At 44.8% G+C, this 19,099-nt stretch overlaps 1 protein-coding gene across 1 annotated transcript; it reads left to right on the top strand.

Moving 5' to 3' along the window:
* Positions 1 to 2,303: 2,303 nt before the first annotated feature.
* On the top strand, positions 2,304 to 13,826 carry LOC128783605 (organic solute transporter subunit alpha-like). The gene is made up of 8 exons (XM_053934498.1): positions 2,304 to 2,382; positions 3,860 to 4,011; positions 4,130 to 4,203; positions 5,553 to 5,711; positions 8,423 to 8,534; positions 9,452 to 9,598; positions 10,963 to 11,068; positions 11,557 to 13,826. Exons 1-8 carry the CDS (start codon positions 2,304 to 2,306, stop codon positions 11,742 to 11,744), a joined length of 1,017 nt encoding a protein of 338 aa, XP_053790473.1. The 3' UTR covers positions 11,745 to 13,826.
* Positions 13,827 to 19,099: the final 5,273 nt, after the last annotated feature.

The raw sequence follows: 19,099 nt of genomic DNA, 5'->3' as shown, positions 1-19,099 counted from the left end.
GCAAATGGTGTTTCTAACAAAAAGGAATCACAGTAGGTCTGTGGTTCTCTTTTTAGACTCTATTTTGCATGAGACAGTCTGAGAGAAGAAGAGAGTTGGAGAGCTGGACCCCTACAGCACCAGGTGGGAATTAATCCTTAACCTCTAAACTTCAACCTGTTAATTTTCTATAGGTTTGAGACAGGAAACTCTCTAATGCCATGTTCAGTGTCTGCTGCAGTATTTGTTCCAAACTGGTATTTCTGAATGGCTTAAATATGACTGTCAAATCCAAAATTGTTATTGAGTTTAAGGACTTCTTGAGTCTCTTACACGTAGTGTATGAATTTCGTTAACACAAGCATTGCCAAACCTGCCTCATTCAGAAAAAGCAATTCACAGGTAAGGGGGTTTTATTTTTAGCTTTTAGGGAATACAAGGAGCTGGCAACCAAAATAGCAACAGATGGGAATCCTGTTGTGTCTGCTCAGGAAGAGCATTCAAAGGCCTTGGGCCATCTTTAAATCTCAGCAATCCTAATGAGTTTTTGGTCACATTTTGGAATATGTGACTGCCTGAAAATAGTTGGTTAAAAAAAATCAAGCAAACTATGTAGAAAATGAATGGTCTTTTAAGGTCATTTCCCTCTCTACTAACAACTGTTTCTTCAGGATGAAAAAGAAGACTTTCAAGTAGAAAATCAGCTGGAATAGTGTTTCATGGATTTTGCCTTTTGTTTCTGCAGCTGGGCAGCAGCAGATGTGCTGGGTGGAGAACGCTCTGGGCAGACTGTGAGAATTGGGCAGATACCACATTCCAACAGCCACTGACTGTTGCATTCCTTCTGATGAAACTGGAAGGCTTTCATCCTCACCTCTCAATGCAGTGAAAACAATGTCAGCAATGCCAAGGAGGACTTGAAATAAATTACTTTGATCTGTAACCAAGCTCTCCTGACAGTAAAAGAACAGGCTATCAGTAGCCTCGTCTGTCTTGCTCCCAAATCTTGCCACTCTGGAAGGATCCTGCCTTCTCTCAGTTGGGTACCTGCTGGTTTTAGACAGTAAGCAGTCCCATTCTCCCCTGCATCCTTGTGTTCCTGCTGGCAGTGTTTCAGCGTCCGGCCTGTCCTTCCTGTAAAACCTTTGGAAATCCGTTGAAAACTGCAAGATGACAGCCCTTACCACAAGGGCCCTTGGTGCTTAAAAATGTCCCTAAATTTCTCACCTCCCCACTTCAATTTGTTCAACTTTCTAGAACATCACCATGCTGAAGGGAGGCCTCCATATGTATTTTAGCTGGTTTGTATCTTCCCTTATTTATCTACAATTTCTCACAGTCCTTTGCATTGTGTCCCATGCTGATTCTTGCTGTTATTTTTGAAGACTGTCCACTGTGCCCCCAGGATCTTTGTCATGAGTGGCAATTGCTTATCACTGCGTAGGTAATTAGGACTGTCCACCTTACCCCCAGACACCACTCTGCTCATTGTTACAGCGTGTCCCTGTCGTTTTGTCATTCAGCCCAGTAACCATTAGGGTTAGCCAGCTTTGAGTATCCTGAACAACCTGGTGGGTAACTAAATTCCACCATTTCAGTACTCATTCCCTTTTCCTGTAAACAACCTGAAAGTGCTCAGGCTGCAGAATCCTTCCAGCAGAGGAAGCGTGTAGGAAAGTGGAGAATCTCTCGGTATATTCTCCTACCCTCACTGCGCTCCCCCTCAGCGTCTCACCTCGCTGCAGCCGAGTCGATCGGGAAGCCTTTGGTGAAGGGCTCCATGAAAAGTCCCTCAAACACCTGCCCCACTGACAGAGCAGCTTCCGCCCGCGCCCTGGGGCTGGAGCGAAGGCGGACACGGCCCCGGGAATCCCGCCCGCCCCTGGCCGGTTCCAGCGCCCACTCGGCTGCCGAGCCCCGACTCCAGGTGCCCCGCCACGCTGGGGCTGTGAATATGGACCCGGGGAAGGCCGGCTGGGTGCCGCAAGCAGCTCCACCGAGGCCGAGCAGAGACACGGGGACCAGCCGGGAACAGCCGCGGCCAGTGTCAGGCGGGGTGGGCGCGCTGCCCCGCGCTCGGCACTGCCCGGGCCGCCGTGCCGGGGCCGCCGGGCGCCAGGAGGCAGCGCGGGCTCGGTCCCTGCGCCGCCCGCCCGCCCCGGCTCCCGGGTAATCATTAACCGGGCCCGGCCGCCGGCACCGCGCCGCGCATCGCCGCCCGCACTCGCCAGGGACCGGCGGCCGGGCACGCACCGACCCCGCCGCCCGTCCCCAGCCCCGGCAGCGCCAGGGCACCGCGCCGGGGCCGGTGTTTCCTTTCAGCCATGGAGGGCGAGGCGAACGGGACCTTGCACCCCTCCTGCGGCTCCAGCGAGCCGCCCTACTCGGAGGAGCTTCTCCGGAGTAAGTGCGGGGCGGGAGGAGAGGGGGCTGCCCGCGGGACAGCCGGGGCGGCAGCGCCCTCGGCACCTACCCGCAGCGGGATGGCGGAGGCTGGCCCTGCCTTTGCCCCTGCCGCTGCCTCTGTCTGTGCCCCTGTCCGTCCCCTGTCCCTGTCTGTCCTCTTGTCCCTGTCCGTCCCTCTGCCCCTGTCCCTGTCTGTGCCCCTGTCCCTGCCCATCCCCTATCCCTGTTCCTGCGTGTCCCTTCGCCGTTTTTCCCCGGCGAGGAAATCCCCGAGCAGAGGCCGGCACCCGCCTGTCCCGGCCGATCCTCCGCCTGTCTGGGGGCCGAGCTGCTTCGGGGCCGGGCGAGAGCACAGCCCAGCCGCAGCCCAGGGCCTGGCTGGGGGCGGCACAGAACGGGCCGGTGGGGCAGGAGCGCCGGGGCCGCCCGGGACCTGCGGAACCGAGCGCTGAACCGGCTCCTGGAGCTGCGCCGGGTCTCAGGTTCCGTCCGGTGAGATTTAAGGATTGGAGATTTCCACTGAGACGTGCACTGCCCCGCCTGCAGCCAAGTCTGGAAGTGCCGGAGTTTTTTGAAGCAGGTTAGATTAAAGAGGCTGGGGCAGAGGCGCTGCTTTGCCTCCAGATAGGCTGCGGGTCCGGCAGGAGTTAGTACTGATGATGGGCATGAACTTCTCCTGAATTAAGCAGAATTCCACTGCGGTGCCTTTTTCTGTCTCTGGAAGCACATCCCCTGGGAGAAAATGCACTTCAACCGTCAGTTGGGTCAAAGTTGATCCCTATACTCAGTCCTTGTCAGCGAAGCTGGGGTCCAGAGCTAGCCAGGTGACCCCACGAGGCTTTCGATATGACATCCAGTGTCAATGGAGACATAAAACCTATCACCTATGGGTAAATGTTGAAATGTTTAAGGGAGAAGCAAAAAAGATTTTGGTGAAGACACCAAGTTTTATCTCAGGCTTGGGATATCAGAGACTTTTCCTTACATTGCTTGTGTGCCGTACAAAATTCCACCGAGCTTCTAGTAAGTTTGCCTGCCTAAGGAAGTTACATGTTACATGCCTATGAGCATATGATGGAAGCAGAGAACTAATACTGAGTGAATGCATGTTTGCTTGTAGCCTACCTGGAAAAGTTCCCAGATTATGTATTTATTCCTGATACATATTTACATTCATCTAAGGATATTTGTCCCAGAACTCCCCTTTTCTGAAATGGACTATTGCATAATGCTTTCAGAAGGTGAAGGCGTATTCTTCCTGCCTGCTGTCTGTGGATCCTGGAAAGATTTAGTCATGAACTTCTGTATTTGAATGGTTCTGTGGAGGCAGTGGTCTGCCTGGGTAACCAGGGATGAGTGCAAGTATTTGCAGGAATAAGGCAAAGAAGCCCCTCAGAGATGGTGTTGTTACATTAATGTTTGACAAGCTTATGAAATAAATCAGGACTGTCTGCTTTCTTTTCTCTTTCTGCAGGCCTTGACCTACCAGGGAGATTTCTCTTTGCAACCTTGACTCTGATGACGCTCATTGCCATTCTGGTGTTTATAGAGGAAGCAGTCTACATCTACAGGAAAATCCCCTCTTCCAAAAGATCAATCATAATTTGGATTAATGCTGCAGCTCCAGTAAGTTAACATGGAAACAAGATAAAATTTAATGCTGAAAATAAGGCTTCCCTGAAAATCCACAGGAGCCACATGAGCTCTCTGCCCTTCGTGCAGCCTTCCTCCTTTTTCTCTGTAGGTGATCTCTACTACTTCATGCATTGGCATGTGGGTTCCTCGCTCAACAATGTTTACAGATTTCACAGCAGGAATGTGAGTATTCTGCTTGTTTCTAGGTGTTGCTCCAAACCCTGAATTTCTTCCCTTTAAACATCTGCTGCTCTTGGTAACACAGTCATTCTTTAAATTTAACAATTCAGTAATTTCTTTGTTTGAGTTGAAATCTCTTGGCAGCACTTTCCTGGGAGGTGGAAAATGCTGAAACAGTTCCCAGTGCTACAGTCCCCTAGTGTGGGAATGTCAGTATGAAGGATCTGTGACTCACATGTAATTGATTCCTTGGACTGACAGTCTCTTTGGAGCAGTAATCTGTCTTTCCTCTCTCTGCATGTCATGTGGAATGAGAGTCTGGCCTGTGACTTCTTCCCTGCACTTTTACTTATGATGAGCCATGGATGTCTATTATTAATGGTGCCAAGTGAGCCCCCCAATGAGCACATCAATGTAAAAATGTTCCTCAGTTGTCCTCATAAAAGCACTTTATGTGTGAGCATGACAGCTCTGGCATGCACAGAGAAGAAGGGAGAAATGTGGTCCCTCTTTTCTGGAGGTGGTGGCACAGCCCTGGAGGGCAGGACAAAGTAGGGGTATGCCGTAGCCCTGAGCACTCCACGTCTGGAGATGAGTAAAATAGTAAAAGAGGAGGGGCAACACAGGAGTAGGGAATACTCTTGGCATGTAGCAGTGTGTGCAGGTAGTGCAGACTGCCAGAAACTTCCAGCAGTCCAGTCCTGTGGCACTTCAAGCATGTTTAAATTCCCTCTTCTCCCTTGCCCAAGCTACAGGCAGTGCAGCAGAGGACCTCTTTTATTGATTGGATTTCCATGTTTGGTGGCATAATCTGTAGTTCCTGGGTAGGGTTGAGAATGTGCAGCTGGGGAAGGAGGGAGAGGTGGGGTTGCAGCAGTAGGTGCTTTGTCTGCAGAGGAACCACACCCTGCCTGGGCCAGCACATTCAGTGATAGCTATTTAATGTGAACCTAGCCATGTTGGTTGAAAGCCATGTTTGAGGAGCAAGAGGACTTGTTCTAAAAAGTTCAGACTAGTGAGAACTAGATAACTTAGGCAAAAATACAGCCAGAATGACTGGGGCCAGGAAAAGCCTGTGCTTTAACACCAACTCTGCCACCAGCCACCAGAGCGGCTTTGGGAAGTTCCACACCTGCTCTGTTCCCCAGTTTACTCCTCTTTCAGTGAGGGTAGGGCAGTGCTGCTCCTCCAAGGTGATGGAAAGCAGAAGGTGTCTCAAAGACAGAGCTAGCATTTTTGTTGATTGCAAAGCCCAAGCTGGAAAAACCTTGTACAGAAGGTGGCACTGGCTTGCACAGGCATGTGAGAAGTTGCCTGGACAAGTTTAAGCTGGAATTTTCTTCCTCCCCTAGATTTTTTGCCATAGTTATCCACAAGTTCCTGATGATGATGATTAAAGAGTGTGGAGGGCAGAAGGTGCTCCTCAGACGGTTTGAAAATGGTCACTTCACCATCACCACCGGCCCCTGCTGCTGCTGCTGCCTCTGCCTCCCTCGTGTGCCCATCACCAGGTGAGTCACCCCTTTAAGATTTCCCTTTAAAAAGCTTGAAAAGGGCTGCTGGAATTCAACCAGCTTGGCAGGGCCAGGCTTACAGCAAAGCTTCCCCAAAGCCAGTCTCAAGACGTCTCAAATGGTTTCTTTTAAATAGCATCATCACTTTGGGGCTGTACACCACCACTAATTTATTTAGTTTCTATAATGCAGAGGTGTGTGGGAGGAGAAATTTCTACTCTAGAAAACCTAATAATTGACATTTTAGTTTCTTTTCATTCCAGAAGGGAACAAATGTCTTAAGATTGGGTATTTTTCACAAGCAGAATTGTCAAATGGAGGCTCTCTTGATAGAAAATTTCCCTCAGTTTGATAAAATTGAAATGTTTCATTCTGATTTTGACTTTAAAACTACTTGAGATTAAAATAAATTTTAGAACAAAAAGTAGATAAAATTCTTGTAAAGCTTTGTTCTTAATGAAATGGCATTGTCTGGTGAGGCAAAAGCAGATGTTTTCTTCTAAACTCATTATTAAATCATCTTTGAGAAGGGAGTTAAGGATGGAGAGCTACAGGAGCCTATATACTGTAACATAAACCTGTCCTCCTCCTTTGAGCACTGCTTGGTGGAGCTCCTCCTCTGGTTAGTGTCACCCCCTCACTTACACACCACTCCAGAGCCTGGAGTGCAACCTCCTGTATTTCCCTGAGCTTTTCTACTGGCATAGAGCATGAGACTGTTTCTCTCATTATAAGCAAAATCTGAGGGACTGAAAAGACACTTTCTTATGAGGGTATGGACTTTAATGTCAGAGGGTCCTAGGGAATTGTACAATCTTTAGAGAAAAGCATCAAACAGAACACAGCATAGTGGTTTCTGATGCATTTTCAAAAATTCTAATTTTTTATTACAATAATTTTTTCCTTAAACTGCCTCATTTGGTATTAGAATTAAAACTTTAGTTTCCATAATTTTATTTTAACAGAGTAACACTAAATATTTACGTGGAGGAGGTACAAAGAAGAAGAGGTAGTAAACCAACCAAAAAATGCACCTTTATTTGTTTTTCTTCCCATGTCTGTCACCCTGTGTAAAGGTTGTAGCAGCTGGGAGCTTTGGAGAGGATCCTCTACTCTGCCTTGCTGTTGTTCAGCTCAGTGGCAGCTTATGCAGGATGATGTCATCTAATATGGACTCATTTCAGGAGCTAGACAGTGCCTACTGCTGCTGGCAGGAAGGACAGCTGTCTGTTAAAAAAAAAGGGAAAAAAAAAGACTTTTTGCTCTGCAGAGGGCTTAGGCCTCCTTTTCCAGTGTCTGTACCACTGGGAAACCCATCTGCTCTCTGCTTCTAGCCTCTGGCCTTCTCCCATTGCAGGGTACCTTTTTTAAACAAATATATTGGCAAGCTATATGAGAGAAAAGTCAGTCTCACATTCCTTCCATAGGTACCTTATGGGGAAACAGGGAGCTACCCCAAGGGAGGGATTCATTCTTTAAAAAAACCCCATATATATCTGCAGTCCTGGGGAAAATAACAAGCTACAGATGAGGCAATGTAACAATCCATGCTACAGGGAGAGATGTGGCAGAAGAGATCTGGTGATCAGTAAAGATGGGCCCGTGCTAACAAGGGAAACAACTCCTGGCATTGCAGTGACTGCAGTCTTTGTCATATGTATTATTCTTTAAAGCTCTCTGGGAATAATAAATCTTTGCAAAGGGACACATTAAGTGGCTGGCCCATTGCAGGTCTTTCCACATGGGTTTGTGCTGTTGATAATCCTATGATTACTAGCTATATTCATTGAGCAACTCCTGTAATTCCTGGTTCATGGCTATATCCTTTAGCACACTAAATGGCAGCCTGTTGTCTGTGAGACATCTCTGATGGCAGGGCCTAAGGAACTCCAGTGAAAACAACACTGAAAATATGGGAAATAATGCACAGTAACAGACTAAAACATGAGGCAGCTATTGCAGCAGCAGCAGCTTCCCCTGTGAAACTGAAGGAGAGCTCAGGTCAGTCAGCTTTCATGCCCCCTGTTAGAAAGTTCATCTGCCCCTTTTCTGGTGGCCTTCAGTGCTAGCTGGCCAGGTTACTGGTGTGTTCTGGAGCCACTTTATAGTGACAGAAGTGGAGGAATCCTGAGCTGTCCTGCCAGCCTTGTGCAATTTGCTGAGTGAGAGACTGTTCCTTTCTTCTGTTAGACTACAGAGGGGCAAACCCAGATGCCAAACCCAGTACCCAAACATGGTACTCTTCAAGATGCACTGAAAAACCACCAGTCCTTTCACCTAGGTCTGTGTGATCCTCTGTCTTGATCTACCACAGGACTAGGAAGTGGCTGAACAGGCTGATTTGTGCAATTTCATGGGAGGACTGAAATAATAAGGCAACAAGGCAAGAGCAAATGGCATCATTGTTCAGAAACCAGTTATGCAGCTCCTGTCTCCCTGGTTGGCTTCAGGGCAGAGAAAGACATCATGTTTTGCCCAGCCTTGGTTAGTATGTACTTGCTGCAGAGCAGGAAAATTACTATTTTTGTAGAGACTTTATTAAATAAACATTGGGAAATTCTTGGAAATATTTTCTAATCTTGAAGCTGTTCCTCCCCAGATTTTAGCCACATGCTACAAGAGTGGAAAAGTTTTGCAGTTGACAGTATCCAGAAAATGTTATTAAGGTTGATGGCCATGATTTTTTAATTGCTTATTTTTTTGTCCAGGCAAACCCTCTTTTGGCTGAAGCTGGGCACCTTTCAGTTTGCTGTCTTTCGGCCTGTGCTCATATTTTTATCAATAGTGCTTTGGACTAATGGCAATTACGTTCTTTACAATGTAAGTAACTATTTTAATCAGAGAAGGTCCTCAAAATCCATGGGTTTCAGGGCTGATGTAACTATCTTAGCCTACAACTAAACTGTGAAATCTGGGACCATTTCCAAGTGAGTCCTTACTGTATTCTTTTGAGACCAGAAGCATATAATTTCCTGACATCCTCGATTTCTGCCTTCCTCGACTCTCTTGGAAAGAAATTGGGCATCAGGGGGGGTTGGGCATCAGATTATGCTCCAATACATTTCCCAGCTGGTATGGTTAGAATAGCAGGACTGCAGGTTGCCCTGTGGGATGTATCTGCCCTGTGTTTTTTAAGGTACAGCCTTAAGAAATAAGTGTATGTACTGGCATGTTAACAGGAAGCCTAATTCTATGTTTTTCAGCAAGACATGGTGATTTTTATATCTGTGCAAAATGAAAAGATAGTACTATACTTCTGCTTTGTAACCATGTAACCTGCAAGATGATGGAGAAATCAATATCTGATAATAATTTGGCACCTCTTGGATAAGTCAGACTAAAAGTAATATTTTTGTTGTTGTTTCATGGTATAAAATGAATGACTCACCTGAGATGTCAGGCTGAACATGCTCTCTTGAGCGGTTGAGCATTGCCAGGTGCTGCTGGGGTCTCTGAAAAGGCACCACACTCCATGGCTGGCAATTGCAACATTGAGGGGTTGTGTCACTTGGCACCTCCCCAGGCTGAACACATCTCCCTGTTGGTGCCTGCAGGAGGAGAGCCTGTGCCAACGCTCCAGTTGGTACTGGGCAGTTTCCCCATGCAAAACCCTGCAACTGCTGCTGCCACCAGCTTTCATGGAGATAGAAAAAAGCATTTTAACATCATCCAGTTCACAACTTCTTCCTGGAAACACTGAAGTAAGGTTGTTTAAGGTTGTGTGATTTGCTTCTCAGTTGTCTCCCAAAGGACCTGCGCTATGGATCAGCTGCTTCATTGGTGCCCTCACCCTTTTTGCCCTGTGGGCAGTAGGAATCATGTTTCGAAAAGTTAGGATTCTCCTTAAGTGTAAGAACATTATCCCAAAGTTTGCTCTTTATCAGGTGAGCACTTTAATATTTCTGGTAAGAATTTCTCTTAACTGCTGATACTAGTCTGCCTCTCTTGTTCCTGCTCCTTTGTTGAAAATTTCTGGTATATTTCCCATTAAATACACTTTGTGCAAAGCCATATTTTTACCTGATTAAAGCTGCATCCCTTTGAAGCACTCTCCTTGGCTGCTGTTCGGTTTCACTTGGAGCCAATTTACTTTTAGTCTTAGGAGTGCTGGAGACATGAAAGCCATGTAAAATCTATCTATTTTTAGACCACTGAAATCACAACAGCACTTTCTGTGGGGCTTGAAGGAAGTTTTGTAGATGTGGTATCCTGAAATGTAATGTTAAAATGCTGGTGTGTACCTCAGAGAGGAGATGTTGCATTGTGCAGGCAGCTGTTGTTTGAACTGTTTCAGCATTCCACAGTATGCTGTTTCAACAGTATTTTTCTTGGCCATTTTGCACTTCAGAATTAGATAATAGTGAAAATACTGGCTGCAGATCATTAAACAGTAAGGAACAGAACCACATAGGTTAGATTGAAAAAGCACAGGGACAAGGCCACCCTCTTCCACATCACTCTGAATAGAGTCCAGCAGAATCCTTGGATATGCATCCTTGAACAGAACATGCATCAAGGCTGGTGCACTGAGGTTAGGTAAATTATTAAGCACTAATAAAGACAGTAAACAGGATGGTCACACCTGCAAAGCTGTGTTAGGGTGAATTCAGGTTTGGGATGGCAAACTCTGTTGATGTGAGGGTTTAGACTCAGGTAGTTCCACCAGCAGCTACAGAGGCACTTTGATAACTCCATGGCAGCAAATGTTTGGCTCAATGTAATGTGATGAGCAAGTGGTGGTTGCTGAACTCAAGCTGTGAAGAGTCCCTCATACCTTCTGGCAAAGAAGCCAGTCTCATCTAAGCTGGGGACCACAACATCTCCCTGCTTTGGCAAAAAGAGGAGACAACAGGAAAAATGTTCTTTGAGTCTTTCATGAAGGAAGAACATAAGCTCAAGGGTCAAATTAACTGTCATTTTTAAAACATTGTTACCTATTATTCAGAACTCAGTATTATTTAAAGTCCCTGCTGGGAGGTCTGTGTATAATGTACCTCCCAAATGAAGGCCTGAGAAGAAATTCTTTTCAAGTCCAGGATTAATTTAATACTCCTATTCAGAGCAATATCATCCTGACCTTAAGATGAGTTCTGCAGAATGGCAGGCACCCTGCTGGTAGGTGGGGGGAAAGGGAGGGCAAGCAAGGAGGAATGAGGCAAAAGAGGTTCTGTTATCAAAGCAGAATTGTTGTGTGAACTATAAAAGCCTTTTTGGTAGCTAAGGCATTTGTTTTCCCTTTCTGGTGCAGTTTATTGTCATTCTGAACCACCTGCAGACCACTATTATCAACATATTCGCCACACAAAAAATCATCCCCTGTGCTCCACCACTCTCCTCTACAGCAAGAGGATCATGTAAGTTTTCTGGGGGAAGAATGTTCTTCATTTACTTATAAAAGTACCAGTTCATTGTTGCTAATGGCAGTCTCTGGTGTTTTCCCAAAATACAAATTTCATGGTATCACTAGCTTTTGGAGAATCTAATTTTTAGTTTAAAAACAATAACAGAAGTTTCATAGCTGTCATGATGGTAGAGAACAACTTGATAATGAGAAGAGCAGGAATCAGAAATGAGAGGAAAAGAAATCAACATGCATGATTACTGTTAAATCTCTTGTATTTTGGATGCGTAATTTATTGCATTCTTATTGATGGGCAATATTGGAATTCTGTAACTGATGTAACTGCTGTGTGTGAGAGATATGGGGACAGCATGATAGAAATTGTTCCTTTTGCACAGGTGAAAATTTATAAGCCAATTAGTCATTTTTTGTCTCATAGTAATTTCCCCTTTTTGGGGGGTTTTCTTTGTCTCCCTTTTTTTTTTTTTTTTTTTTTGGCAGATATTGCCCAACAGCTGCTCATCATGGAAATGTTTCTGATAACTGTAATCTCGAGGGTGGTCTATCGGAGAAAATACCATGACCTAGAGCCTCCAGAGTGTGTGGCTGAAGAAGCCGGGGACAAGAAGCAGACTCCTAAGATTATCCTGAATGGTGCAGTTGTTGAAGATGCATTGCCAAAGATTTAGAAGCCTCCTGTGGTCCTGTTATGCAGGAGCTGTAAGATCAGCTTCAGGAACTTGTATATTCTTGCACCAAAAATAGCCACTGTCCATGTCAGAGCATGGCATGAAGGCCTGTGAGCTGCAGTACTGAAAGGACCAGCAAGGATCATCCTGTTGATTCTCCAGCGATGTGTGCATGGTGTGAGGGTTTTCACACCATTTAATTTACTAAGATTTTATACCATTTTATACTGTTACTGAGCACTTGATGGTGCCAAACTGTCTTACAATATGATTTTATTTTATTTTTATTTTTTAGCTATTAGAATGGCTATGATTTAGAGTTAATTCAGAGTAATTATTTTTAATCTTTTTTGACTTTTAAAAGTCTTATTTCACCCTGGATTGCTGTCATATGTCCAATGTAGCATTTTTTCATGGTTCCTCCATTACAATAGAGCATCTCTCACTCTACACCATAGCTAATTCTGATCAGTAAATACAGTCTCATATGTTTGTTCTGAAATCCCCAAATCCATGTGGGCTCTCCACCTACATAAACAACGATCTCTCTTGGGCAAGACTTTTTACATTACTAGTCAATTCACCTCTGAAATTGGTAAATACACAGTTACTGACTGTAAATATGTCAGGTGTTCTTCCTGTAGACAGCAGGTTCTCTGTCACTGGCCTGGAAAAGGAAAGTAGGAGTTAGAGTCTGGGATGTCTTCTGGTCTGTGATGCTACATGGTGCTTTGGTTGTCTGCTCGGTAAATGGGGATAATGACACTCAGGATCCTTGCACTAACAGCTCTGTGAGGATGGGAGCGATTGACAGGACTCTTGGGGGTCACCAGACAGTTGAACATGAGCCACCGTGTCCCCAGGTAGCCAAGAAGGCCAGTGGCACCTGGCCTGTATCAGCAATAGTGTGGCCAGCAGGACCAGGGCAGGACTGTTCCCCTGGTGAGGCCACACCTCAAATCATTTGTTCAGGTTTACATGACAAAGAGGACATTGAGGTGCTGGAGTGTGTCCAGAGCAGGGCAAGAGAACAAAGCTAGGCAGATTAGAGTCACAGTACACTTTGGGTTGGAAGAGACCTTTAAAGGACATCTAGTCCAAGCCCCTGCAGTGAGCAGGACATTTTCACCTAGATCAGGTTGGTCAGAGCCCCATCCAATCTGACCCTGAATGTTTCCAGGGACAGAGCACCTGCCACCTCTCTGGGCCACCCATTCCATTATTTTACATCTCTCACTGTGGAAAATGTCTTCCTTATATCTAGTCTAAATATATGCTCTTGTTGTTTGAAACCTTTATCCCTTGTCCTATTGCACCAGGCCCTGCTAAAAAGGGTGTCCTCAGCTTTCTTGTAGTCCCCTTTAGGCACTGGAAGGCCACAATAAGGTGGCCTCTCCCCAGAGCCTTCCATTCTCTAGGCTGAACAGTCCCATCTCCCTCAGCCTGTCTCCATAGGCTGAAGTGCTCCAGCCCTCTCATCATTTCTGTGGCCTTTCTCTGGACCCACTCCAACACACAGTGGGGCTTTATTTATGGCTTACATTGAATTAAAACATTGCATTCAGTTTAGGAATTGGTGGGAAATGAAATATACTGAAAACAACTAGTGAACCACTTGAAGCAGAAATTGGGGCTCACTTAAAATGCTTTTTTGTTTCTGATTGAGGTCAGAAACAATATTTTCTTTAACAACTGAAGGATTCCATTATAGTAGAAATTGAATTTTTTTTGTTTTGAAATGGTTGATGCAATTTTTATATTTAATCTTTTTTTCTAAGTAGGCAGTCTTGGACTGCATTAATTTGAGAGAATCTGCATTTTTCCCTTGAAAAATAATTTATGTGAGAATTTTTACTCTGCATTAGAGTGAGCGCATTAGAATAAGTTAGCTGGGATCCGCTAACTTATTCTTAACGTGAGAAATCTTCTTAATGTATTTTAACATTATGTCTATTAGCATATTCCTAATGTTGCTTTATATCAGTATAATCTAGGCCACGGGTACTTACATAGGCTTGAAGAGCAATACTGATTTTTGTAACAGCATTGGGGATGGTTGACTGTGAGTACAATCAGCTTCAAAATTGGAAAATAAAATATTTTGAGTTGGTAAAGCATCTTTGTGTTTTCTGTAGCGGTTCAAGGGAATGCTTTGATGGGTGGGATCTGTGGCATGGAAAAGCAGATCCATGTGGCATGGAGAGTGCATTTGAAAACAGATGGTGTGTAAGAAGTGGTGTCTGTAGGTCCAGAGGAGGCTGCTGGGGCACAGCAAAAGTCTTCACTCGTGGCTGTTGGGCTGGTATCTGTCATGTCTCTGCAGTGCCCATTAAATGTATCTTGTAAATATCAGTGTGGGCCTGATTTAGCCACAGGTATCGCTAGCTATTATGCTTTTGGGTAGCTATTTAATACTTGTTGTGACCTTCATCTGACATATTTCAGCAATAAGATGTACTGTGGTGATTGTCAAGCAGACTTTGGATTTCGCAGCAAATCTATTTACTGTGTACAGTCATGGAGATCTCATTCCAAACATCACTTACACAGAAGCCTTTTCAGAGCAAAATTAGATATACATTTTCTTAAACACATGCCTAAGAGCTTTCCTGAGTTCCTGTTTATGTGACTGTAGCAGAATGTGTGGGCCTTATTCTTACAAATTTTGTTTTCCTTTTTTTTTTTTTTTTTTTTTTTTTTTTTTTTTTTTTTTTTTTTAATTAAGACTCTCTTGCCCTCCTCTGGCTCAGACCAATAGCTGTGTCCTGCCTAATGGAGGAGCCTGGAAACAGGTGGACTCCATTGCAGGGCCTGCATTCAGGAACTCTTGAAATGAAAACATTGCAAGTCACCACCTCCAACCTGGACCTTAATCAGTCTGGGGATGGAAAAACAAAACAGCCAGAAATTCCTTCAGTCTCAGTTCTGATAACCATCCCTTTCAGATCACTTTCAATTATGTGTTTGTGATTGAAGTGTTTGAATGCAGTTGACAAGAATTAGAAGATAAATTTCACAGCTCGTTTTTTACAGCTGTAGTAAAGTAATAATTGTTAGGGTGAGTGCATAACCTTTATGCTGTGTTTGCCTGGGATTATTGTGTGAGGAAGGGTAAAGGTAATATTATCAATGTTTTCTGTGATTAACAACATTAAACAGAGATAAGCATACACAGAGGTGTGTGATTGAGGGTTAAGAGGCTTCAGGCACGTGGAAGGAATTCCTTAGAACATGAGAAAAGATGAGTCATATGCTTTGGGTGTCCATGTGCTAAAGATGCAGGCAGGAGGGTGAACACTAGCCACGAAATCTCCTGGAGTGTCATGTAGGGGAATGCAGCCCACACACAAGGGGGGAATCTCTAACACCTTGTAATGCTGCAGGAGTGGGTTGGTAAACAGCAGCTGCTCTGTGCTCTTCTTTTCTACCTGTCCTTGAAGCTATTAATTTTAAAGCAACACTAGCTGAATCCCTCCTGTTTCAGAAGACCATGGTGTGGGCTCCTGTTGGCTGCAGCATGGCCAGTGCTGGAACCTTGAAGAGGTTCCCTCAGCAGATCTCCTTGAAAGGCAAGCTTTGCCATGCCTTTGTGTTTCTCGTGTCTCAGGTCTTTCACCAAAGGCCTCATGACTTGATACCCAAAGGATGTGTTTCAGGAGTTAAGAGGGTGCTCTGCTGGCTATAGACCTTCTTATCCCTACATCCCACACTCCAATTGTCCTGTCTGCTCCTTCACCCTCACATTTGCCTCTGCCTTGTTCTCCTTTGCTTGAGAAAAAATCATGTGGGTGCCCATCAGGGAGGATGTGCAAGGGTGTAGGCTCATGCCTGCACACCCAGGACAGCTAGAGCCTACTTTCTATGCAATGTCTGTTTCCAAAGAAAAGCCAAGAAAAAAATCCCCACAGCAATCGTTGTGATCCTGTGGTTCCCAGAACTGGAGCAGGGGAAGGATTTGGGTAACATTATTAAGCTCTTAGAAAGTGTCTGAAGGAGGCCACGAGGATGGGGAAGGGCCTTGAGGTGAAGCCTTGTGAGGAGCAGCTGAGGGCACTTGGTCTGTTCAGCCTGGAGAGGAGACTGGGGGGAGACCTCAGTGCACTGAAGTTACAATTCCTTGTGAGTGGAAGAGGAGGGACAGACACTGATGCCTTCTTTGTTGTGACCAGTGACAGGACCCAAGGGAATGGCCTGAAGCTGAGTCAGGGGACATTTAGGTTGGATATAAGGAAAAAGTTCTTCATTCAGAAGGTGATTGGGCACTGGAACAGGCTCCCCAGGGAAGTGATCACAGCACCAAGCCTGACAGAGTTGAAGAAGTGTTTGGACAACGCTGTCAGGCACATGGTGTGATTCTTGGGGATGTCCTGTCCAGGGCCAGGAGCTCATCTTGATGATCCTGATGGGTCCCTTCCACCTCAGCATATTCTGTGATTGTGTTGGAATACAATCAGTGGTAAATTGGACAAGTTAGAGCATAGATAGATTTAGTGTAAGCAGTAGAGAAGCCCTGAAGACTCATGAATGACAGAGAACACAGCAGTCGTTTGCTACACACCTAATGCAAATGCTAGAATAGGTCTGTTGCAACAACTCCACCTATTCAATAATTGGAATAATTTGAGGCATTTGGCTTCCTTACCCTTTCAAAAAAAGTCTGACTGCTGCTTTTGCCGACAGCCATTCACATGCTTCTTCCAGACAGCTCATGAACCTGCTTGCACCTCCTTAGCTCCCAGGTAAAATGGATGACTATTTTTAAGACACAGTTTTTGGGGGAAGATGGTTGGATAACATACTGACCTCTTGACTGCTTTAGATGTCTTACAAAGTGTTAGCTAGGTGATTTTAACAGTTGTCTGAATCAGCATGATCATCTTTGTTTCAGCAAAAGGGAGCCAAAGCAGAGAAATCTAGAGGACTGTCTCTACACTGTGCTGGTTGACAATATGAAGACAATCAAAATAGCAGGTTGAAAGAGCTCAAAACCCTATTTTTGTAGAATATTCTTTTTCTTTCTTCCCTCCTCCCCCCCGATTTCTCTATTTGTTGCCATTTATTTATATGCAAAAAAAGCATGTTACACCTATACTGATGCCTCTTCCTGAGAAATAATTGAGCCGCTGGTGTTCTGCTTAAGTCTCAGAATAGCCTTTATTGTTCTTCAACCAAGGAAAGGAATCCCTACTGTGGAAAGTGCACTGAAAGCCAGGAAGATTTTATTCAACAGGCTTTACATTTTTGTGGGAGAAATCAGACAAATTTTGACAATATTTTGGACAGTTTTGGTCAGTTCCAAAGAGAGGGAATTGACCCAAGGCAATTTCCTTTTCATTTGCAGGTGTCTTTTCCCTTCACAACCACATCTAGACCCCATTCTCTAAGACCTAATTGCCCAACATCCCTTATGCAGGTAGGATCACAGCATACATAGAAAACTAATGGTAGGATAAAATTACTTTTGTTTCCTTTAACGCAATTTAGCAGCTGAAAAGTGTCAGTCTCTCCTCTAGAGATTCAGGCATCAGATCACAGATGTCATCTGGGAACTACGGAACAGTTTCCACACAAGCTGAAATTGGTGCAGACATTTTGGAGAGCTGCTAAGCTCTGAGAAAGTGCTGCCAGACATTCTGCAGAGCAGAGCAGAGCCGCAGGGAGAAAGGGAAGGTTGCTGCCAAGGGACAGAGTATTGACACACAGAAAATTAGCAGCTCAAGGGTTGTCAGTGAAGAAAAAACAACACAAAAAAAAAGCATTCAAAAACTCTGTAGAAGCAAAACCAAGTAGCCCAATAATAGCAGCTGAGCAATGTCAAGGCTCAGCCCTCTCCAAGCAGCCACAGGAGCCAAGCCTTCCCCTCTTGTCTGAAGCAGCCCAGGCAGCCCTGGCTGCTCCAGTGCTTATCAAGGGTGGCAAGCACCTCAGCTTGTTAGCTCTTCCCACGGGTTGTGCATATTGACCGATAAATCAGAAGTTTAACTCTTACAAGCTGTGAAATTCATTTTACTGAGGCTTGGTACCTAGCAAAAGGGAGAGCTGTTCAGTATAGGCAGCACCTCCTCATCTATCACCCTTGGCAAATCCCTGGCTTAACAGCCAAAGCAGGAACTAGAAGCAGCATGGCAACAGTTTTTGAATTTATATTAATTCTTCATTGCCAATTGCTGAAAAAGGCAAATTTTGAGTTTCAGTGTCTCCCTGTAGCCTTGTCATATCCAGCCAGCAAAGGGTGTGAGCTAATTGTTAAATTCAGTTCAACAAGTTCCTCATTAGGGTGAAATTACCTGAGTTTGAAATCTGCTAATTTTCCAATCAGGGTGAGTGTTTGCACTTGTGATTTGGAAATAATTAACACATGGTATAACATCAAGACCTATGTAAAGGCTAATGGTAGAAGGACTAGTTTCTTTGGCATGAAAGTGGTGTGCTTGGTTTCCCCAGAGCTCTGTTACTCTTCTTTCAGTATTGGTATCTGCTGTGTAAGGTGTTCTTGTACTTATTTAGACTATTTCTCCACAGAGTTATACTTTTAATGATAATTTTGAAAAATTAAATTATTATCTTCCAGGATTGCATTTTTTTTTAATTTGAAATGTGCTGCATTTCTTTCTGCTTCCTCCAGTTAATGCAGGCTTTCCTAGAATTAATTGTTTCTATTTTCCATAAAGGGAGACAATAAATTGATTAGGGCTTTAGCCTGAATTCTGCAAACTTTCAAATGCACCTTCTCAGGACACCCATGTTCTGATCCTTCAGAGCATTCCTAGAAATGTGAATGCCCTGTAGTACTTGGAAAGAAAGTATGTCCAGGTAGGGCAATTAATCAGGAAAGCCAATGTGTAAATGGGTAAAACAAATGTAATTGGAAAACACAAACAAATTTTCTACCTTAGTTTCAGCAGCCCTGAATTCTAACATCCTGACATAGCTCAGTTGGTCAGAGCATGGTGCTAATAATGCCAATGCTGTGGCTTTGATACCTGCATTGTCCATCCACGTAGGAGTTGGACTTGATCTTTGTGGGTCCCTTTCAACTCAATATATTCTGTGACTCTGTATTATTGGATAACAGTAGCTGGTATAAACCAGGTATTTTTTCTGGTAAACAATGCTACCCTTGTAGCTTAGAGCATGGCACTAGGACAACTCAGTGCATCAGTGACTTGTCACCACAGGGCTCGAAAAGGAGAGACTTTAATCTCTGGTAGCCAACTCCACCCAAGTGTTAGTCCTGGTGTGAGTGTGCTGTGGCTTTTGACAAGCAGGGTGTGACTTGACAGGTACTGACAAGGAGAAGGGCTCTCTCCATGTGAGCAGGCAGCCTACCAGAGGTCCAGTTTCAGCCAGGGGAG

Source organism: Vidua chalybeata, chromosome 2, assembly GCF_026979565.1.
Source record: "Vidua chalybeata isolate OUT-0048 chromosome 2, bVidCha1 merged haplotype, whole genome shotgun sequence".
Lineage (NCBI taxonomy): Eukaryota > Metazoa > Chordata > Aves > Passeriformes > Viduidae > Vidua > Vidua chalybeata.
The sequence above is the reverse complement of the archived record's forward strand: the minus strand, read 5'-3'. Positions and strand labels throughout refer to the sequence as shown.